The 24,582-nt window shown below is 43.9% G+C and overlaps 1 protein-coding gene across 1 annotated transcript in view; it reads right to left on the minus strand.

The window, feature by feature from the left end:
- The window catches only part of LOC144934269 (integrin alpha-8-like), a 123,809-nt gene that overhangs the window by 60,110 nt on the left and 39,117 nt on the right, over positions 1-24,582 (minus strand). Inside the window, exons 7-13 of the mRNA XM_078859953.1 lie at positions 20,942-21,064; positions 20,031-20,075; positions 19,738-19,781; positions 18,461-18,517; positions 15,911-15,963; positions 9,282-9,487; positions 7,872-8,063 (exon numbers count right to left, since the gene is read on the minus strand). Coding sequence (XP_078716079.1) covers positions 7,872-8,063; positions 9,282-9,487; positions 15,911-15,963; positions 18,461-18,517; positions 19,738-19,781; positions 20,031-20,075; positions 20,942-21,064 — 720 coding nt within the window. The remainder of the gene's footprint in view (positions 1-7,871; positions 8,064-9,281; positions 9,488-15,910; positions 15,964-18,460; positions 18,518-19,737; positions 19,782-20,030; positions 20,076-20,941; positions 21,065-24,582) is intronic.

A 24,582-nucleotide genomic window follows, 5' to 3' on the forward strand; every position in this document is an offset into this window, starting at 1 on the left:
ATAATGTTGTTATAATTGATAAACTGGAACAACAAACCCCACATCCATTCAAGATAAAAGATCCTGAAACTGTTCTATAAGTGTAAGCACCAAATTACTTCCAGTCACAAGAATGCCAGGTCACTACTTTTTTTTGCCACATTGTAGTTGCATTAAAAAGGTTTAATTGACTAATTATATGAAACGTAACTTATCTGTATCTTTTTTATTAAACTACAAATACTCTAACAACACACGCATGTAGATATAATCACACACACACAAAACACATCCACCCACTTTAACACGTAGGCTTTCACGACCAATATCATCCATAAGAGGTTTTTGGGTTAGATCGCGTAAATATATGTGTCGTTAAAACCCGCCACCACCCGACACAGCCAACTAGTAATGGTTGTCACGTAAACAGAACATGCCAATTCGTCACTCGTACAGCACACCAGTGTGTTGGAGAGCCAAGCTACAACATTTACAATCTGAGTACGACGTTTCGCCAGTAATTACAACTAGCTTCATCAGGCGGCAGCCAGATTTGTGGGAGAAGTCAAACGGTTTCGTTCCTTTTATAAAAGGCATAGATGTGTTGACCACACTTCTGCGCTCTTGCACAATGTGTGGGGGGGGGTTACTGAGGCAACATACATGATGCATGTGCATTATTCGAGCCCTTTGAACTTGTCCTTCCTGTCTATTGTGTTTATTAAAATAGCCCTACCAACATTAATCCCTATTGAAGTACGCTGCCCTTTGTAGGCATGCATTTAAATAATGTATTATTTGAGGATTCGCTTCCACGCAGCACTAAGGCGGTAGCTATCCGAACGGTTAAAGTTATTGATTTATTTCAATTTCGATAGATTCTCTAATTAGTCTTGGCCAATAGTGGCTAGTTTTGCACAAAACTTCAACATTATCAAAATCAATTGAGTGTCCTTGTTGGCACGCGTGTTCTGCTACTGCTGACAGTGGCATTTGGGAGAATTTAATATTTTTCTGATGTTCTTTGAGTCTCGTGCTGATCATTCGTCCAATTTGCCCAACATAACACTTACCACACGTGCAGTTCATCCTGTACACACCTTCTGTTTATAGCTTTCTCAATACATCTTTTGTACCAGATATTAATTTCTGTATTTTATGTACTGTGCCAAATCTGACTCGGTTTCATTTCTCCAAACATCTGGCTAGTTTATCAGTTACTCCCGCAATGTACGGTATTTTTATAGTTTTCATTACTTGGACAGTTTCAAAGCTCTTGTTATTTGATTTGGTTTTGGCATTCAATGCCCTGTTGATTTGTGCATCATTGTAACCGTTCATTTGCAGCACTTCTTTAACAAGATTAATTTCACTTCTCAGGCTGGCTGTCACCATCTGACACTTTCTTAGCTCGATGAATGCAAGTCTTGATAAGAGCAGATTTCTGCACGGGGCGATGGTGTGACTGCATTCAGATAGGCGTCAGTATGCGTTTTCTTTCGGTAAACACTGTGTGTTCTTTACCATTTCCAGAAATGTTAGAGTTCTGTCAGCTTCCACTTCCATGGTGAACTGGATGGATGTATTTTTCCAGTTGATATGATTTAGAAATGCGTTCAGTGTATCTTTGCCGTGTGGCCAGACCACCAATGTGTCATCCACATATGTAAACCAAGCAGATGATTTTGGTGTGCTTGAAGCTATTGCTTTTGTATCACAATCTTCCATGTACAAATACGCTATCACAGGAGACAAAGGAGAGCCCATTGCTGCGCCTTCCTTTTGTTTATAGAAGTCACCTTGCCAGAAGAAGCATCCACCCACATCAGTAACCACCACAGCTGCCTCAAAGATCCCCCGTATAGCCTCGGACTGTTCAGGCAAGTGCTGTTAAGTGAGCACCTACAGTATGAAGGCCTGCAAGGTACACGAGGGGGTGGGTGGCCAGCACCACGCCCAACCGCCTTTGACTCCAAAGTGGCGATGTTTACACATTGCACCAGGTACTCAATCGAGGCCGAATCGACCTAAGGAGGCCTAGGACCAGTTGAGATAATCGCCATTGACGGTGGCCGTGAGCCAGAATCGAACTCGGGTTGCCGAGTTCGTAGCACAGCACGCCAACCGCTACACTACCGCTCTCCATGCATGCGCGCACACACACACACATACATCATAAAGTTTAGGAAGAAGTACTATATTTGTATCCCCCACTAATTAAAAATCATCGCTAATCAAAATCAGGGGACCACATTAAACAGCTTCCAAAAACAGCAGCAGACATTTCTCTCCAAACAACTGTGCACGACATCGCCATGTTAGAGATGCCTCCGTAATCCCGCGGCTTGGCTTCATGCCTGCCCTTTCAACGTCCCCCTAATTGGCGCGGTGCCCATTTAAACCCGCCTCATTACACAAATTTCAAAAAGACCCAGAAAGCAATATTCATGATAGCATCCTGGCCGATTTTGTTTAAAAGCCAGATTTTTTTTTGTTGCCGTTGCAAATGGGGGTAAGCATAATTGTTGGGTTTTAGTGAATTCATTAAAAGGCTTTAATAAACTGAAAGTTGCAGCAGGAGGTCAAACAGCTGGTGGCGGTGGATGTCTGAAACTTTGCCACATCAAGCGCTGCTCGCTGTAGAATATGGACAGCTGTGACAATATGTCCCAATGCTGCCCAATCCTGCAGTTGCGACAACCCTCATTACAGGATGTTACTGCTGAAATTGGAGGCCATGTGTATAAAAAATAAGAGCTTAAATGCTGCCTCTCAATCATAGCATTCATTGCCTGCTGTACTCCAGCACCCATGAAATGTCAGATATGAATGCAATCCACTCAAGTAGAATTTCTTCCTAGTAGAGTTACTCTTGAAAGAATGTGCCTACACATTTTTTTTTACTTCATGTACAAAAAAATGTACTTATTTATTAGCATGTATCATACCAGCCATGTTTACCTGCTTGGTGTATAGTATGGCAGATATAATTATAACATTCCCAACATTTTTATTTTAACCTAACGTGACAAAAAATGGAATCAGTGGAATTATTACAAATGTCAAATAGATTATTGCCATTCCATTTACTTTTGAGAAAACAGCCAACCCCTATCATTAGGGGCCCTATTAAATTTCCAAGCAATATGTGCAACTAAACACCATACATAAATCTCTGTTAATACATAACTAACGTCTCCATTGCAGCACACCTGTTATGTATGGGCTCTCACCTGTTTATAACAGCTTTCAATAAATTATTTTAAAGTCTAAACAGTGGTATGAAAAGATGTCCGTTGCTTACTTGTGCAGATGTAATGCTATTTAAAATACGAAAAACATGTTTAATTATTCAATTTAGAGTAATTCTGATTATGGATAATATATTTATATTCTTAATAAGTCTATCACTTACCCTACAGTGGCAAAACAATTGAAATGCTACAGAGCAGTAAGCATCAAAGCAAAAACAACACAAGTTCAAAGTGAAAAGTTTATAGGGCCTCACAATCCCATCTGGAAGGGATAAAAACAACCCCAATGTCTCATCTTTAAAAAATTAGTCGTTTAAGCTTTGATAAATGTACACTTACTAGAATGAAACAATAGACCGACAATTCATATCCATAAATTAATTTACCCAGGAAAGCCTCATCAAGCCTAACGACCTTTTCAGGAGACTCGTGCATTTGCAATATTTGGCAAATTCAGACTGTGCCCATATACATGCCATGGAAGCGAATCCACAACACTCAAAGGTCAATCGACATGTTTGTGAACCTACTTTCTGTATTGGCACCATGAAGACATATAGAAGCAAATGTATACCTCACAGCACAGTCGCGGTTTGGGAGGATCAACCAAAATCTAACCCTTGCCTTCAAAGCACGCGATGACATGTGTGCCACCATGCCTGGCTGTCGCTAACAGCAGCGTGCTTACTGGACGCAGCTCAAACCACATTCGTTACACATACAGATGTAACATGTACACAGCAGACTGTGGAGGGAACATGGCAACCTGGAATACATTATACCGCAGATTCAAAGCTGCATCGCTGATGTTAACTCTCACTGTGTAATAAAATGTTGACATTATATTTGCCAAACACCCACCTACTATAAATAGTTGTATTGTGTAAACTCCATACTCAACGTAAACTGGTTTCACACACGCCAACAAGATGCACTGTGTGCGAAAGGCTGTGCAAAGAAATAATATTTAAATGAATGATATACAAAACCATCTGGATAAGTGGGGATTAGATACAACCCACCAACCAAACAATGCACGCAAGCATGAATACAAGAGGTCACCAAGCACAGCTAAACCAGAGCATGCAGGTCACCAACTCCAGCTCAGCTTGTGATCAAATACTTAATTTCAAATACCCCATTCGTTGTCAGCAATGTCGTCAGTGTAGAGGACCTCCTAAAGTAGACCATACTAAACCAACACACACAGAGACAAAGATCCCCTTTTCAATCCTGTATATACTGTGGGAAAAGTGCTGTTAACGAGCACCGGTACAACACCACACCCAGCCACCTTTGTCTTGCCAGTACTGCTGTTGATACACTCCTGCCAGCAATTACTTTATGCACAGTTGACCCAGGCATGGGCCAGAACCCACATTGCTGATTGTCACAAACGTACACAAGCAAGATGCCAACCTTGATCACTAACATCAGTGTAATATTTTAACGATCGGTCTCCATGTAGACAAGACTTCTACCATACTTGTACATATGCAAAGCACCCAAGTACAAACATACGTGCAAACTCAACCAACAAACACCGAACGTAAAAACCTTCAACAAAAACACAAATTAACAAGTGATCACAATATGTAGAGAGCAACCGTCGGTAAACATACTACAAAGAACCACCTTGAAAAAACAGTCAAGATACATACAGCCTTGGAGAGGCATCTGTAATGGCTCACTGCTATATTCCTGTGTAGTGACATAGAATTGGTCACTTAGCAGCATAGCGCTGGTTGCTGGCAGTGAAGGGTTTCTGCAGTTGCAGCAGCCCTGACTGACAGCAGGTCACATGATAGGCCAGAGAGGGGGATGTAGGGGAGAGGTTACGAAGGGGCACATTGAGAATCTTCTAGTATGTTTCAGAAGGGGGCGTGGCCGGGGCGGTACCAGGCCACGCTGACAGTATAAGAGGGGCCCCAGGAGGGGACCACGGGGCTTAAAATGCCTTAAATGTGGTCTAAAGGTTAAAAAACAAACATGTAAACACTTGTTTAACATAAAGGCTTCATTTATCCTATGCTCAGCACCAAAGTCTACATTTGCAGAAAAATAATAAACATTTTAAGTTTACCGAGATCGATAAAAAAAAGGTACAATTCAGCATAAAAAATATAAGTAATCAACCAAAATGATAGACCTTCATCTTGTAAAGAATACTGTACATATTATTTGGTTCTTTCGGTTAAGTCACGTCTAAAGATAAAATAATAAATTAAATTAAATAATAGAATACGACGTTTCGATTGCAACACAAGCAATCATCATCAGGTATAATGAAATAGCGACAAAATCTAACCAGAAAACTATAGACAGACATATTAGCAGACAGATATCACCAAGATACATAGCGGGAGCAACACAGGTAACAGAGAGGGGTGATCGTCTCTGTGGGGTGGCCTTAAATAGACAGAGGGGGGGGGGGGGCGGAGGCAGAGAGAGGGAGGGGGGTTAGAGAAAAAAATAGCATATCAATGAGTGGTCAACAGACGTGGTGCTGCACGGCAAGTAAGCCTGAAAATCAGGAGGACACACTAAAATTAAATAACCTAGTAAAATATCGAAATATAATGTAATACAACACAGAGGGTCGGTCAACACACAATTAACGCATAGCCTGGTTGATTACGTATTTCAAAGATTGCTAAGTTAGAATTTAAGTGTGAACATTCTAAAGAGGACACAGGCAGAGAAAACAAGTCGCCAGAGAGAGAGAAAAAAAGGTAAGCTTAAAACTTCCCCGTAGAACCACTTCTCTCTCTCTGGCGACTTGTTTTCTCTGCCTGTGTCCTCTTTAGAATGTTCACACTTAAATTCTAACTTAGCAATCTTTGAAATACGTAATCAACCAGGCTATGCGTTAATTGTGTGTTGACCGACCCTCTGTGGTATTACATTACATTTCGATATTTTACTAGGTTATTTAATTTTAGTGTGTCCTCCTGATTTTCAGGCTTACTTGCCGTGCAGCACCACGTCTGTTGACCACTCATTGATATGCTAATTTTTTCTCTAACCCCCCTCCCTCTCTCTGCCTCCGCCCCCCCCTGTCTATTTAAGGCCACCCCACAGAGACGATCACCCCTCTCTGTTACCTGTGTTGCCCCCGCTATGTACCTTGGTGATATCTGTCTGCTAATATGTCTGTCTATAGTTTTCTGGTTAGATTTTATGTCGCTATTTCATTATACCTGATGATAATTGCTTGTGTTGCAATCGAAACGTCGTATTCTATTATTTAATTTAATTTATTATTTTATCTTTAGACGTGACTTAACCGAAAGAACCAAATAATAATTCCTGCAGTCACGAAAGTTCTAAAATTAATACTGTACATAAATGTCGACAAAAAAATCATAACCAGTGGCCTCAAAGATCAGGCCCTCATAAAAGCCTGTAAAATGTATTCAGGAGCCATATAAAATGTTTGATTCACCAACTTTTTTCTGCGAGTTAGTGCAGTAACATGCACATGGGACATCAAATTAAAATGTCAAGGCAGACTGGGGTTGTAACCCCAATAAAAAGTGGCGCTGCAGTGCTGCGACCACTTAAAACAGCCAGATGGGAAGTAACTATCGACCACGCTGAGGACACGGTGAATTAAAACTTGTGTCAATTTGAAAAAAAAAACACAACAGTGGTCTTCCTACGGAATACTGGCACCCGCCATAGGACCGTGAACATTTCAGATCAAGTTGTGGTCGTGCTCTAAGGATATTTGGAATTCCATGAAGTAGGAATGGATAAATGTTGCGAGAACACAGAAGTGAAGAAGACGCATGTCCGATAGGACGTGAATGGAATTGACCTAAAAAATTAAAAGTTGTGGTCAATAAAAGTCATGTATGTGAACGGATTCTGAGAGCGAAGGAATTCACTATGAAGATGACAAGGCAAAGAACATGGTTCTGGGGTATGGGAGATGAGCCTAGTTGGAAGACTTCCATGGATTCGCAGAGTGAACAACAAAAAATATCGGAGATAAAACTAGATACATCATTAACATGGATGTTAAAATCACGGATAATCAAGTGAAGAGAAAAAGAGACCCCACGTGGAGGTGATATAAAATGCAGGTGGATGTAAAATGAGGGCTTGGCTATAGTGAACAGTAGATGTCAGAGAGTTGGACATGGGAGAGAATGTAAAGTCGGGTTTAGAGATATTCTCCCCCCCACCCCCTTCTATCCCCTTACTTTTGTTCTTCTTCCCTTATCTTCCCCTCCCCCCCCTATACATACCTGGATGGGGGCAGTGAGCCCAATTTTCTTCCCTCGTCTAAAAACCAAGAGCAGTGAGTTCGGGCTTTAGTCCACAGTTTCAATCCCTCCACCACCACCACCCCCCCCCCCCCCCTGTTACAATTTGTGCTTTGTGCCAGACTCTTGTTAAAAAAAAACACAGAAATTCTACCACCCATGCCAGAGGCGTGAGCACGCTAATATAGGCACTAGCTGATGGTAGTGGCAGGGGATCGGTGGGGGGGTGGGGGGGGAGTGTGGAGCTTGAGAGAGAAGGTGAAGCTCAGGGGCTACATGTCGCTTGTCGGTGAAAGAGGATGTCGACAGTGCCCTCCTCCTGCAAGAGACCGTGGGACTTGTCAGCAGGAGAAGAGCCGCACGTCACCTGGGTAGCCGTTTGAGTCGAGGTCAGTTCCCCCACGGAGTGCGAATCCGAAGCTGGCTGGGAGGCCCTGCGATGCCCAGCGTCCACGCAGCGTCTGGGATGGTATAGCCATCAGGCCCGTATCTCGCCCGTTATAAACAAACACTACACCGGTGCCATCCTCCCCTCCAAACGGCATTCCCACTGCAACGTCTGTGATGAACACAGACACGCGTGCACACAGGAGCTGTTATTCCACATCAATTGGAGGCGAGGTCACCACAGTGCTTCTACAAGACTATGTGCACTCTGAAACCATAGGTGTTATGGGTTACCCACAAGACAGAAATCCCCAGTGTTGTCTTGAACAGAGTGTGCGCTCACCACTATAAAAAGACACGCACACACACACACCCTGGACAGATTGTCAAGGTAAGTCCTGTTAGCAAGCACTAATCTAAAACAGGCATTGCCTGGCACATTAGGAATCCTATGGCCAGAATCACGCCTGGCCATCATTTTTATCTATTTTTTATTTGAACGTGCGGTGGCCAGACTCAACCGATTAGGAGGCCAATGGAAGCGGTTAAGATACTCATGCTGTGTGCAAAGTGCGTAAAATGAGAATCACTTTGTGGCAAGTACGCTATGGTAGTCCAAAGAATAGACTGGCTACCGCCATAGGAATGTAACATTTGTATAACTAACATCAGAAAAGAGTACTGCCTAATAAATGTGATTAGGTTGACACTGCAACTTTTGACTATTACCTTTTGCAGCGATTTATATTGATAACTAACGGAACATTTCACGTTGATTTCTGCAACCAACCACAGACTCTGTCTGGCTAAGCAACTCGCTTCAGAGTAGGTTTCCGTGGTTGTGCTGTAAAGTGCCGATGTTTTTGCATTCTGTAGCATGACGTCAGATGTTTCGCTCCACATGCTAGGTGGGAGCTTTTTCAATTCGGTTGCTGAGGAACCTCCCTGCACGTACAGCAAAGCATCGGGCATCTTTGCTGAACCATATGCGGGTAGTATGGCTCGAAAACACAACGGAGAGATGAACTCGCTGAACTCCATTTCACTCCAAACTATTACAACTTAACAATTTTTATTTTACCAGTTAAGGCCCACGGAGTTGTATAGCTCTTTTACAGAAGCAATCTGGGCACAAATGACAGCGCAACAAAGTGGCTCATCATGTGGAAATGTTTAGCAGCCAAAAACTCGAAACGCATCTTGATTGTAAATGTGGAGGGAAAAACCAGAGGAAACCGGGAGAAAAGTCCACTCAACCATGGGGAGAGACTGCAAACCACAAATATACTGGTGTCAGGGTTGGGATTGAACCCACGACTGCCCGTATACTAGGCAATGTAGCTAACATCTCGCCACCGTGGTGCCGAGTGTAAACACCGAATCCGCCCACCATTATATCCATCCTGGTCGAGGTCTCCAACCGGCGTTATGGCGCTGCCGTAGCGGCCATAAACGTCTCGCCCCGACAGCGTCTGTGCGGCGCCCAGGCTGAGCGGGGCCTGCTGCAGGTAAAGATAAACGCGACCCAGCTCCTCCAGGCGACCCTGGGAGCCGCGCTCCATGTAGAGTGGGGCACCCACGAGCAGGTCGTCCAGCCTGTGTGGGGGGGGGGGGAACACGTGCACGGCACACGGCATACGCCACGGTGTCAAGATGTTAATTACCTCGGCTATACACGAGTTTGTGGGTTCTGTTAGCGAGCACCTGTTAAGGCCGGCACAAATATGTGGGTGGCCAGAACCGTGCCCGGCTGCCTTTGTCTCCATGGTGCTGATGTTTATACACCCCACCAGATACCCATATAAAGGCTGAGTAGACCCAGAGGAGGCACAGGACCAGTTTAGATATTCGTGACCAATGTTGGCTGTGGGCAGGGTTTGAATTCAGGCCACCAGGTTCATAGTGCAGTGTGCTAACCACTACACTACCGTGCCCCACACCAAGCACTACACCACTTTTCACACACAAAGTACCATGAACAACATTCTTCTTGATAATTGTTTTTTTTACCCTTCTATCTGGCAACAAAACTGACACTTTTTTTTACAAGGAGTCATGTTTGCATACACCACAATACCTGCAGCCATAATGCAAACAAAAAACATAACTCTGATAATATATGCACTGTCCTTGAAGTTGATTGGTCCACAGCCGAGACAGCTTTCCTTAGAGCCTAGTCTCACATGGGTTGGATCAGATGACGCCAAAAGGCGCACAACTCAAAGACAATGCACCATCAGAGTATGAGACATTCTTGTTGTTAGATCGACCAAGTGGGTATTCATAGTGAAGCCAACTGGCATTCCATAGTTAGGGTGCAACGGTGGTGATGTGCAGAGTAAACTTTGTTCAATATTCCATATTACAACGAATACACGAAGCTACAAAAACTGATGATCGATGCTTCATGCGATCATTTAAAATTATGACAGATTTTAATCACCTATTGCAGATATGTATATACTTAACTGCTCACATATCGATGCTGATTTTCTATATTCAAGAAAACAAGTGCCCCATAAAAGATGAAAATATTTAGCAATGGAATAATATAGGTGCCACTTGAGCGAGCAGAAGTAGAGGCATTTTTGGAATCAAGGAGACCTCAGAATCCATGGGGCCTTTTTTATTTTGAGAATTTGGGTGAACTTTGGTGCAGGAAAACTGAGGGAATGCATCTCACAGCGAGTCAGCTACCCAAGCCATCCATATTCACACAGCGTTCGGCCTTTCATGGTACAATGCATACCATACATTCGTGGGTACATTTAATAAAAACTATTTAATATTATATACCTCACACAAATAAAGTGGGATTTAGGTAAGGTTGATGGATATTGGCCTGAGGTTAAATAACTTTAGATGTATGTTATTACACGACCGACTAATGGCTACACATTACAACTGCCAGTCTCACTTTAATTGGCAGATATCGTACAATAAGCTCTCACTTTGACCATATATATATGGGAGCATTGCCAAAAAGTGCACGTTTGCCCAAATTAAATTTCACTCACTAAAAGAAATACAGAATACGCCACACCCAACCTTAAAAACATTCCAGCAAACTGTGCTCCTTTGTGGATTTCCATTGACCTTATGCAACAGCAATTTGCAATTGCTTGGAATGCCTTACCTACAAACCAATCCACCGAAGCTTTGAAATGCTAAGGTTTTCTGTGGTAATGGAACCAGTCAGGGCAAGCAGCCGACCTAACTCGAAATGCCCAATGCCTAGAGGCCAAGCCAACACAAGCCAAGTTCGGGTTCCAAACATTTTCCATTCCAAATGCCCAGGTATCAAGGCCATGTATTCAGAATAACGGATGGCACTTAAATTTTACACCTTGGTCTGCAGTACTCATTCCAGTTGCAATGAACTGAGCAAATAGTTTCTGTGTGGGTGGGTAGCCACTTACTGTATATCAGTAATAAGGGTGATCATACCAATGGGGAATTAATTCTCCCTTCTGCCAAACAAGAAAACAATTCACTATCATCATGTTCTTCCTTATAACATTATCACACCAATATTGAATCATTGTGTACGGTGAGGCAAATAAAAATAATAAATAATTATTTCTTAACTCAGGAAAGCTTCACTAACCCTCAAGAGTATTTTGTAGTTCTGTTTTCGATATTTGATCAAACAATTTTTGAGTTTGTGTGGTAGAATAAGTGGGAGGAGTTAGGTCACGTGGGAGAGAGGGGTGAGGTCTTAAGGGAGTGATACCGGAAGAGACGGGAGAGTGTGGGAGATGGAGTTACAGTGAGGCCACGCAGGGCGGAGGTTGAGGAGTGGCGAGATCGCCACACACGCGGAGTAAGACTCGGCACCGAGGGCCAGCGATGACCGAGCACGGAGGAACGAGGAGCAGCGGTGGAGCTGCAGTGAGGGCAGCCGGAGGACTGCACAGGGGATCTGCAGCGGAGCTGCAGGAGCGGGGAGGCTACGGGAGCGAAGGCAGCTGTGGAGTTGCCAAGCGGAGGGGCTCTGAGCGAGGGCCGTGTGGGAGAAGTGTAAGAACCCAAATAAAGGACAACGAAGACAGACCCAGTGATCGAGTCCTTTATTACACTGGTGTCAGAAGTGAAACGGCATGTCAAAACAGCTCAGAAAAAAGACGATTCCTGCGCCATCATCTGCATCTTCATCCGACGACGACGACCTTCCTCAAGCGGTGGACTTGCCTGCGATGGAAGAGGAGATCCGTGCGGGAACGAGTACGGGTCCGGGAGTCCAAGATGTCGCCGCGTCGGTGGACCCGTCTGCACCAGAGGACGCGGATTGGCGATGGAGGCAGATGGCGGCGCAGCTGGAGACGCTGAAAATCGTGCTCGCGCAATTGTGCGAGCTCGTCACGCCGAGGACGGCGTTGGGGAGAGCCGATGGAGGTCCGCAGGTCCGCTGCCTTGCCTCCGCTGTCGGCGCCATCGGCCACGTGGCAAGAAGACGCCATCTTGGGCGTGGCAAGAGAAGAACAGCGGTAAGCCGCCATCTTGTGCTCTCCGCGGCGAGGGGCCGCCATCTTGAACACGTTGCGATGTGACGCCATTTTGAATATGCCGCCTGGTGAGTCATCGGCTGAGGACGGTGCAACAAGGAGTCGCAGTCGTCATCTCATGACCGTTAAAGAATTCTCCATCGGGGGCGATTGGAGTGCTTACGCCTGCAGATTTTTGGCGGCGGTATGCTCAGCAAGGTGGACGGACGCTGAGGCATTGGAGGTTTAACCGACTCTTCTCGATGACGAGTCGGTGAGATTCTTCCGTTCTATAAAGGCCGAGAAGAAGAAAACATTGAGAGGAGTTTTCGACGAGATGGCAGATGCATATGAGCCACCGGATGACGCTCATCGCCGGTTTGTTCAACGTCAGCGAGCACCCGAGGAGTCGCCGGTGGCATACAGGGGTGCGGTATTGGAGTTGGCCATGGCTGCATACCCGGAGACGGAGCCTGACCTGCTCGAACCTCTCATCTTGGGTAAGATGCTCGAGCTGTCCCGGGATTTGGGGATTCCTATGCCGGTGTGTGGCCATGAAAAGCTCACATCCCGGGCGGCCGCTAAATGTCTTGATGCCCAGTTCAACCTGCGCCTTTGGAAGCAAGTCACGGCGTGGATGTGGGGGCCCATCGTCGAGGGAGGTGCCGCGGGTTGGGATCCCAAGAAGGCGGTGTACGTTCCTGAGGGGGGGGGGGCCCGCAGGAGCTGACGGCCGCCTCTGCTCAGTGGTCGGCCCGCAGTAGGCCGGGGCCGCGATCTGCGCCGCCACCACGGGAGCGTCGGAACGGGGTGCCTGCGGCGTGGCGCAACCACATCGACTGCTTCCGCTGCGGCCGTAAAGGCCATTACGCCAGGGACTGCTGGGCCCGTGTCCCGGGTCCGCCCCAGCAGGAGGCCTCGACAGCGGACGTGCCACGGAAGGATCCTCCAGGACAGGCAAGTCGGTGCGCACCAGACACCCGGCAAGGCTTGACACCTCACTCATCACCGTTGTCGTGCGATCCGGGTGTTGTTAATAACGGGGGGAGGCCATCGATTGGGCCACGTCGCTCGGTAACGCAGTGGCGTAAATTGGCACGGCGGGTCGTCGCGGCCGCTACTGGTTCGTCCACTTTACCTGGTTCTATACAAGGGGTGGACGTGCGTATTTTAGTGGATTCCGGGGCGTCCGCGACCATTATATCGGATGTAATTTTCCATCTGTTGGACATCCCACCTGCGGCCGTGCGTCCGGTTTACGATTCCTGCGTCGCTGCTAACGGGGGTAGCATGGGCATTGTGGGCCAGGTGGACGCTAAAATATCTATCGGGGGAGTGTCGGCATCGGGAATTGTGTTAATTTCGAGGTCCCTCGCGGTTCCTTGCTTGTTGGGAACTGACTTCCTGGCCAAGATGCCCATTCTAATTCGAATTAATCAAAACTGCATTGAATTACCGGGTGGGCGAAAAATTACATTTCTACCGTCGCCCTGGGGGCGACCTGCTCCGGTCGCTCAGGTGCAGGCGCTGTCCGAGGTATCTGTTGATATTCCACCTGGCTCACAGATGCTTATCCCCTTGCGATATCGGAAGCCTGTACCTGGTCGTGAGGGTGCAATTGGGGTTTTGTTGTCGCCGTCCGCCACTATAACGGGCGGAGCGGCGCTCGTAATAATATAAAATTCTCACGACGTTTCGGCCACAATGCAAGCAGCCGTCCTCAGGTGAAGAAGAGGGCTGTCGGAAAGACAGCGTCCGAATGAACACCACCAAGCTTGGCAGCGTATATTTAAGCTGCGTTAGAGGAGGAGAGCGCCTTGACAAAGGAATTTACATATCAACTCAGCTTAAATATATGCTACCAATCTTGGTGGTGTTCATTCGGACGCTGTCTTTCCGACAGCCCTGTTCTTCACCTGAGGACGGCTGCTTGCGTTGTGGCCGAAACGTCGTGAGAATTTCATATTATTATGTTTATTTTTATTATTGCATTATTTCCCTTCTACGTGACTTTACCGAAAGAACCAAGAATATGAATCCCTGCAGTCACGAAAGCTTTAAATCGAAAAATTTAAAGGGGGCTGTTAAGGTACCCTCAACTAACAACCGATGATAATATTTCCTGTCAAAAATATTTGAGAACAATATTTGCTAAATTGGTTTAATCTCAGGTACCTGGTATTTGCATTCATTTAGGGCAAATAACTAATTGAGGATAGTAAAGAAGATCTGAAAATAAGATCAAATGTCAGATTGTGATAATGTTTACAATCAATGCCGACAAATAATGACGTATTTTCGTTTCTCATTGCCTCCCGATTAATCCTTTGAGTCATGGGCATGAAAAAAAAGTCCGGAATAATACAACATATTTACAGAAATTATCTTTAAATAACCAGTGTTGCAAAAGGCATAATTTTTATTTGCAAGGATCCAAAAAGAAAATTATGGACCTAAATTAAAAATGTTTAAAACTGCAACAAACCTCTTTAACCATTCACATGACGACACAGTCATGTTCATTTTCTCAGAAGCACAATTGTGCATAGTTAGTGGTGCCCTGGTATTTCCTTCCCTGGAAAAGGGTAAAAATTTTGCAACCGTTGCTTTAGCGCAAACAGAATGACATTTTCCCCGAACATTAAAAAGTCTGCTTACAGACACACCCACATAATCAGACCACAGTTGTCAGAGGGTTCCTCTTAAGGCTTACATATTTCACAAACCAAATAAATCAGTTAAATTGCTGGCAAAGAGCATGGAATCCTTAAATGCCGAGATGTTGACATTTCAATCCCCTGCAATTGTAGATTTACTTTCGATTCAGGGGCCTTAAAATGGTAAATTCACTGGGAGGGATGGCTTCCATATGCAATGCAGCATTCGCATATACCAACTGCCTGAGCAATGTAATTGCACCAGTTAGAAATAATTAGTGGCATGTGACTGAATGCCCATACAGTGAAAGCTTTGTTGATTCAGACTCGAGGAGACCATACTGAAGAAAATTTGATCCATGTGACACTATTTATTCCTTATTTTTTGGCCAATAAACTTTTAGGATCACTGAAATGCTAATGAAGACAAACATATATATGAATGACAAAGCACGTTTTATGTGGTCACGCTGGACTTCTGCACCAAGTTCTAATGAGAAACCAGCAGCTGTAATCAAAAACAATTGCAATCCATGTGCACATGAACACAAAATAAAAGCATAGACCAACTAACTACTCGTCGAACAGATGAGGCGTAACGAACTTAGAGATCTTGTAGGCAAGACATGTACATACACGTCTCCCCATTCACCAGGCTCTCAATCACTTGCCTCCCCACCATCACATACCTCCCCACCACTTAAACCAACATTTTTTTTTATTTTACCAGGTAAGGCCGACTGAGCTACATAGCTCTTTTTCAGAAGCTATTTGTGCATTGTGCTAAAATGACTTCCTTCACATGATGCACATCCTCCTTCCCCGTGACTTGTGTGTCCTCCTCTGGAGGCGAGCCGGCCCCCACTGAGGAGACTCACCCATCATTATTCACATCCGTGACTGCCACCGTGTAGCCGAAGTAGGAAGCCAGCTGCAGGACACAGACGCGCATACATCACACATGAGCAAAGACAAAGATCGCCCGTATAGCCCGATGGGCAGCACGACACATGAGGGCGTGGGTGGCCAGCAGCACGCCTGGCTGCCTTTGTCTCCCTAGTGGCGATGATTACACACTGCACCAGGTAGCATGCATGCACACACCACATTCTGCTGCACACAAAGGTTCAAACACACTTATGAATGGGTACACAAGCTCTGCACACAGAACGACAACATTCAACATTTGCCGATAAGTAGTGATGACGTCATTAGACCTCATTGACACAGGTTAGGTATACAGTAGAAGTTGCATGTAAGCACATACCTTAGCGTGCATCTTTATAAAATGCGATTTTATCACACTTAACCCAATCAGTGTGATGTAAGGATGTGTAACTTGGATTAGAAGTGTGCTTATACGCAGCGTTCTTATATCCAGCTTCTACTGCAACTAAGACACCATAAAGGGTGAAAAAGGCTTCATAGAAAGGAAAGAAGACAGCACTCGGGCAGTATGGGTGGATGCATGTGCACAAGCACTCACATAAACATTTAAATTCATGTGCATTCACCTTTCTATTATCCACATGTTAATTTTGTCGGTTATCCACATTTTTACATGTGTAAGGACAGTACGGGGCCTAGTGGTCGTAAATAGTAATTGAAGCGACAGGGACAGGCAGCGTCAAATGAGGAGAGAGAGAGAGTTCGGGAAAAGGGGCGTGGATGAGCCGGAGAGGGAGATAAAAGGCAGCGTGGAGCAGGGCTCGGGGCTGCTGTGGGGATTCGAAGTTGGACCGTCGTCGCTGTGGTCATCTTGGAGTGGATCATCCTCACTGTCTGGGAGCGGGTCGCCTTATCGTCTTGGAAGACCATGGGGAGATTATATATCGTCGCCGTAGCTGCTACTCCATTGGCTCCTATATAGTCAGCCAGCTATATAGGTGAACGTCATGTTGCAGCTACATAAAGTTACCCACTGTACAGTCAACTCGCGTCTACCCGTTAACATGCCATCGCGTTGGGCGGACCGGAATAGACAATAAATATAGACATACTTGAACAAGACAGTGTCTCCGAGTGCTGCATTACACATGGATAACAGGAGTAACCCAGAAGTCGGGTCACACATTAGATTATCTGTGTTTACGTGCAGATTTGACCCAACCTTAATGGACCCAGAAAGCTCTCAATAGAGTTCCAACTTTCACTCTATTATCCACCCAAAAGCATGGATAAGAGTAACCTGACAGTGGCGACACACGTATTCTATTAACCGTTTAGCTGCGCTTATCCAAGTAGCTAAGGGAAGGAAAAGATGCAAATATGTAGGACAATACAATCCACTAACAGCATCCATGTAGGACAATACAATCCACTAACAGAATCCCCTATAAGGGCTGATCAGATGATTTTCACTATAGTAATGCAAAAATAGTGACTTATTTAATGTATATACAATATCATAAAATGGCAATCATTAAAATTTTTAAATATAATGGACATGCAAACATTATGCATACGACAGCTGTCAAAAGGCAGCCAAATTGCATTTCTAAGCAGATGTAAAAAAAAAGGCAACCTTGGAACAGCCGAGTTTACGGTGTCATCAGCAAGACGTTGCCTCATAAATTAAGTGCACTTAGTCATCACGGTGCTAGAGGCATTACCCCTGCACCTGGCGGAAGGTCAAGAGACGCCCAGCGCTACCAATGGACAAACCTCTCCGACAGCACAACCCAACGCAGCCATGTGTGTATGCTTCAGTGTCCAAGATCATGTCAGAGCAGCGCATAATGCCAAAAATAATAATAATTCTTTTTTTCCAAACGTGTTACAAGTTAAAACACTTAAATTGTGACAATGTGTTACAAATATAAAAACCGTTAAGACACACATTTACTGTATGAAGTATAAAGTGCCAATATATTCATGTTATTGATAAGAAGAAGAAAAACTCTGCCCTGACAAAATCCTATACTTGTCTCCATAGACGAGGGCAACATTTGGAATAAACAATAGCAACATTATTTGGTGGTGCAGATATATCCATGACCAACTGCGAATAGTACATTTAGTGGTGAATGTGCGACGTTAAGTGAACACCACATGCCTTTTATTCCGTGAATTCTGTCGACACCAAAGTAAAACTTGACTTCGTGTCAGGGTTACGTTGGTGTAATGAGTGCTCCAGAGCCCTTGACTGCCCCCCTCGTCCCCACCCTAACATTTATTTGTCTCTTCACACGTGGAAAGGAGGTGTATTTGTATACTTATTTAAGTTGTTAACCCTCATTTCACTGCCGGCTCCCTTCATACATTCTAGAGTTCAGGCTAGGAAACAAAATAGCAGCAGGTTAACTTTACACCCCGGTGGTATCGCATGAGTGGCCACTCACGTGGGACCGATGTGAACCCAGACATGGGGAGGAGCCACCTATCCCCTGCACGCACGGAAAATGTGCTGTATTGAGTTGGAGACAAACCTGCTCTCCTGTGACGTTCATGAGGGTGCTCATGTCTGTTGTGTTGAGGATGAGCACCTTTGAGAAACAGAGCAGCAAACAAGGGCTTAACATGGAACAGCACACGCGGACACTCAGGGGACTCAAGGCTACTCGCTTGATCTTCACGCAGCAGAGCTATGAAGTATGACATTTATTGAAACGACCGCTATATGCACATTGTTTTAATTGGAAGAACTTGGTTACACATTTCACTTGTGCAGCTGTATATACTTAGGTTTGTCAAAAGGCATATATAAATAAAAGTATAAAGCAGTAAAAACAAAAACGCCCAGCCCAGCAAAGACACAAGACACTTGGTTTAGCTAAAGAGACTATTGGGGAAAGTGCTGATAGCAGTTGCCGATTAAGACTAGCAGAACACATGATGTAGTTGTCGTTAAACCCGTGCATACACAGCTTAATTTGTCTCTACATTACCGACAGACACAGAATGCACAATGTGTAGGCTCACAATACAAGAAATATGCAAAAGTAATGGCTGTTAGTCGTTTGCTAAGTTTCACACAATGCAAAATAAAATTCGAAATATTTTAGCATGACAAAATCTGCCAAGCAGTTATTATTTTACTTTATTGAAACAAATTGTCTGACAATCATAATATGAATCCTATTCATTCTAAACCGTGCAGTGTGTTATACTGTCATGTGTTAGCATTTTCTGAGTTGCAAATTATAAATGGGTCATTAATTGATGAAATAATTAATGATAACTTTTCATAATCCACAAGATCAGCAATGCTCTCCACAGCATGGTGTAAAATGCATGCATTAGTCATACACATCTCAGTAAGCTATAAACTTGAGGTAATTACTTAGTCACAATCTTATGATACAGAATTTGTATAATAGATGTGGCTGTTTTTGCAAGCTTTTTCATTCTGCTTTAACTACTGAATTTATATCCCCACTTTTATTGTGCTTAGGAAAGCAATCAATGTGGAAATGAAACAACAGCTGCTATAACTGCCTTTGCTATTGCTATTCTTAGTTATAATGCTGCATTCAATTGGCCTGGCTGACTTACGACCAGAATGAAAAAGCATCAGCAGAAATGGACGTTTAGACATTGCACAGTACCTGGATTTTCGACCGAAAGCAACGCATATTTTCTCACTTGCGTTAATTGTGCGTACAAAGCAGAAGTGAGTTATTCTATTCATGAGAGCGCGCAGGCCTTTTTCCATCAGAAAAATCACAATGTTGATTTATTTCAAAACTAACAAAAATGTACTCACGTATCCAAACGTACTGGATCCTTTTGGCACACCGGTGACAAACTCTAAATCAAACACAGAGATGGACCACTCGTTAAGAGTTTGAAAAAAAGTAAATTTCCCAATTATAATAATACAAAAATATATACAAATCTTAAATTTAAAATGCAAGTTTTTTTTGCCAAATCGAAACTAGGTGCATTTTTTTTCATTCAAGAGTTCGAGTCACAAATAAGGTATGTGCATCGACAGGACTTGTGTAATGTTACCCACCAAAAACATCTGCATTGTTAAAATTAAATAACACAACTTGCCTTGCACAGAGTCTCCCGTGAATTCTCCAACAGCCACAGAATAACCTGCAAGCACAGCAAATATCACATATGTAGTCCACACGCACTGCACATTAATAAAACACATACCTAGCAAAATGAATAATTTTAATAAGCAAAGAAAGCTTAGTCAACATTTCAGTCGATTTGTGTTTCTCGTGAGGACTTGATAGCCAAATATTAAACGCTTTCCCATTCAGTGAAAATTACGATTTTGTGAACCACATTCTTTTCCAACCAGGTTCATGAGAAGGGACTTAACAACATGTTGTAAATAATAGAGGTTTTTGGGTTAGATCGCGTAAATATAGATTTAAATATCTCGCAGTTTATGTGGACATAAAATAAATGCTCAAGCAAAACTTTCATGACCAAGTGTAAAGCTGCAGCCACACGTCCTAGGCTTGGCAGGCCCATAGATCACACACACGAGCAGCCTGCCATCCCATCACTCAAGAGTCACCAAGACAGTGAAGGCAGCTTTAGTGCAAAGAAAAAGACGAAAATTCCCAGACCCACCCCGATAGCCTTAACAGACTGTTGAGGAAAGTGCTGTTAGCGAGCAAGTATGAAGACCGGCATGGCGCAAGAGGGGATTGATGGCCAGCAACCACATTGGGCCGCCTTTGTCTCCCTAGTGGCAAAGTTTACACACCGCACCATGTACTCATTTGAGGCCAAGTCGACCTAGGGGAGGCCCAGGACTGATTAAGATAATTTTCACGTGTAGGCCGTGAGTGGGAATCGAACTCTGTTAGCTGGTTTGGCAGCGCATCGTGCCAACAGCTACACTACCAATACCCGCTAATCGCCACTAAGAGACGGTAACGTCACCACAATGCCTGTCCCAGGCAGGCAAGGTGCACTACATACACCCAAGCACACACACGTACCCATGTACGTGTCATCATTGTTGGCCGGAGTCTCAGCTGTCTCCTTCTGGCCCTCCACTCGGGACAGCAGGAACCTGGATTTCTGGCGAAACACAACCTTGGAGGAGGCAGCCATGACCTGGCCTGGGGAACACATGTGCAACATTACACACATCAGTGCAATAAAACAAGCGGGGATAAAGATCCCTTGCACAAACTTATACTCTTTTGGGCAAGCGCTGTACGGGGGACGGTATTAAGGCCAGCATAGGGTACACGATGGGTCGATAGGGTCAATCTTACATACGAAGCAGCCCTCTCAGGTACTGACAAGGTAGGACAATAATGAAGCAGGCACATATTTTAGGCAGAGTTGAACTAGGGCACATTAACGCACCTAAAATCACAAATACACTGTATCCACAATGCAATACACACACAAACACAATCAACATACTGTGTGGATACAAATGTACATATCCGATTCGTGCGGTTGGCTTCATATGGTGCGAAATAAGTCCAATATAATACGTACATATACTTCTGGGTTTACAGCTGGTTGAGTGATGGTACAGTGATTAGCACACTTTGCTATGCACATGGCGATCCAAGTTCAATGTGATTCCTACAGCCGTGTTCACTCCATTAGCCTAGATGTAACATTATCACATTATGTGCATTAAATTTGCACACATTGTAAATTGTTGATATTCACACGTACGTTCTGATACGTGAATATTTAGGAATATAGGAAAGTAACCCATACTGACGCTAGCTAAAACCTGATTCCCACCACCATCCATCCCAAAATTCCCTCATCAAAACGCTACACCATAGAGCTCAATGTATATCTAACCATGAACACCTGACCAGTGAACTCAAATACATACACCAGGCTCTCAAGGCGAATTGATATTCTGACTACACAATCCGCAAAGCCATCACCCCAACTGTGAGGAAGGAGCCATCTGATGATCCAATCAAAACCATCAAATTACCTTTCATAGCAGGGAAACCAAAAATATTTCCAAAATCTTGACCAAACACAAGCTCCAGGTTCGATTTAACACCGTGCATAAAATTCGTGACCTGATCCCATCTGTAGACGCCGGCAATATGGCAATATGCCGGTGTCTACAAACAAAGCTGTATCTGCGGCAGCAATTACATTGGGGAAACCAAACGGCATGTCTCAGACCGTGTTCGTGAACATAAGGCAGATCTGAAACACGGCAGGACCAATACTTCTGCCGTGGCTGATCATTACTTTAATGCGGCTGGCTCACATGAAATTGATTTCTCTAAGACGATGGTACTTTGCAAGCCAACTGGCTATCAACAAAGATTCGTTCACGAACCTATCCATATATACAGACACAATTTCAACCGAGACGACGGTTTAAAACTCAGCAATCACTGCCGGTATTGGGGCCCTCTCCTACATTAACATTAGCTGCCCCGCCCATCTCTAAACCTTTATAAACAGCTCTTTGATTGGTGTAGACCTACTGCCGGGGCCCTCTTCTACATTAACATGAGTTGCCCCGCCCATCTCTAAACCTTTATAAACAGCTTGCCCTCAAGAGACTAACCTCCCTGTTCCTGATGACGACCGCTTGTGTTGCGATTCGAAACGTTGTCATATTTTATTATTTTTATTAACTTTATTTTCATTTTTATTATTTTATTATTATTTTTTCTTTCTATCTACGTGACTTTACCGAAAGAACCATAGAATATGAATTCCTGCAGTCACAAAAGTTTCAAGTCAAAATGTTAATATTTATTTTAGTTGAAGATTTGAAGCACTTCTACATGCCCAGTATTTGCTTTCCACATTGCAGCAGAGCACACTTTGTGCACTTTTAACATTTTCTCTCCATAGCAAACACCACACGATTTTAAACAGAGTATTTACTCTCCACTTTACTAAAGCAGGATGATTTATGCATTCTCATCAGAACTTATCAAGCAACTGGAGCAATTCCAGTGTGCATTTCATTGATGTGAACTGGTTATTTGATTAGCATCCAGTATACACACGTGATACCATGGCGTTAACATTACGTGCATAATACATTAACCTGGCATACATGAACGTAGGCCAAAACCTTAATACAATTAACATCTTAGCACATTAAATATTTAACGTGTTTGTGTACACAGGTAGTGCAGCCTAACCCATCTCAGGTTAACAGCAATGAGCTAGACATTCTTCTGGTAAATCTGGAGGCTGGGGGGGGGATTGTGAGCAGCGGCTGAGACAGCGATGGGAGGCTGTACTTCGCCTGCCCTCCCTATGACCTGAACAACTATTCTGTGCTGCGAGCACAACAATGCAAAGCAAGCGAATATCGATTTCTGCCACATGTCTGTGCATTGAATAACCTTTGAGCATTTGCGCACCCACAAAATCGCCAGGCATAAATTGTCGGTGTTCATATTTATAGATTTAGATGTTTTTGCTTAAAAAGCAGTTGAGTTGCAATCTGTACAAGTACATGCTCAACTTCTTTAATATTCAGCAGCAATCTTACCTATAAACGTAATTTTTTGTTTGTGTCCGTCCGTCTGTCTGTGGACGCACACTTGCGAAGGAATTGGCTCGCAAACCGTGGGGTTAACGTTTAAAAAAGTAGCCAGGTACCACACCGTAAGCTAGGCCTCGGCAAGGTAAGGTAATTTACCCTTTTTACCGGGTAAAAGGGTAAAGGGTAAAGATGTCGACATGCCAAGGGGTAAGGTAAAGTGTAGGGTAAAGGTAGCTCGGAAGAATTACCCGGTAGGGTAAAGGTAGCGCGAAGTATTACCCGGTATATACAGTACCTAGTTTACCGCTAAAAGCTCCGTGGCGCAGTCCGTGGCCTCCATTTAATAAGTAATATTAAAACAAACTTTCTTAAAAACACGCTTTTATGAAATGTGCGAGTAATGACAGAACTCCACGACTCCAGGAAGTGGCCCCGAAGCTCGCCATAACTTAAGGGGCCGTGGTGATTTACAGCCAACGTGAGTTGACTGTGGACAATTAGACCCAAGCCGAAACATAACATATAAAAAAGGATTTTATGATAGAATATAGTGTTGTCATCAGTATGACATAAGTATACCAAGTTTGCAGTCGATACCACATTAGGAAGTGGGTAAAAATGTAGTTACAAGATTTGAGGATACAACAACGACAACAACAACGACGACGACAACAACGACAACAATGACAACAATGACAACAACAAGCGTGTAAAATTGGAATCATCGAGAGTATTCTATATGAATAAAGCACTCTACCTATAGCATTTACCATTATAAACCTTGTTCATGTGTAGTTCCCTAGTAATTACCCTGTAATTGGGTAATTTGTATGGGGTAAGGGTAAAAGGTAGGGTAAAAGGTAGGCTCGTTGCTTTTTACCTTTTAACTTTCACCTTACCTGCTAAAGGGTAAAAGGTAGGGTAGAGTGATTGTATTGTGGTAAGGTAAAAGGTAGGGTAAAAATAGGCTCGTTGTTTTCACCTTTTAACTTGTACCTTACCTTGCCGAGGCCTACCGTAAGCCCCGTGGTGAGCCAGCGTTATTCCATTTTCCCAACCGTGAACTTTAAAGTAGTTAAATAAAAAAGTGCTATTATTATTTAAGTATTTACTTGTGCGAAACGCTGACCG

The sequence above is a fragment of the Lampetra fluviatilis genome, chromosome 1 (assembly GCF_964198595.1).
Source record: "Lampetra fluviatilis chromosome 1, kcLamFluv1.1, whole genome shotgun sequence".
Lineage (NCBI taxonomy): Eukaryota > Metazoa > Chordata > Hyperoartia > Petromyzontiformes > Petromyzontidae > Lampetra > Lampetra fluviatilis.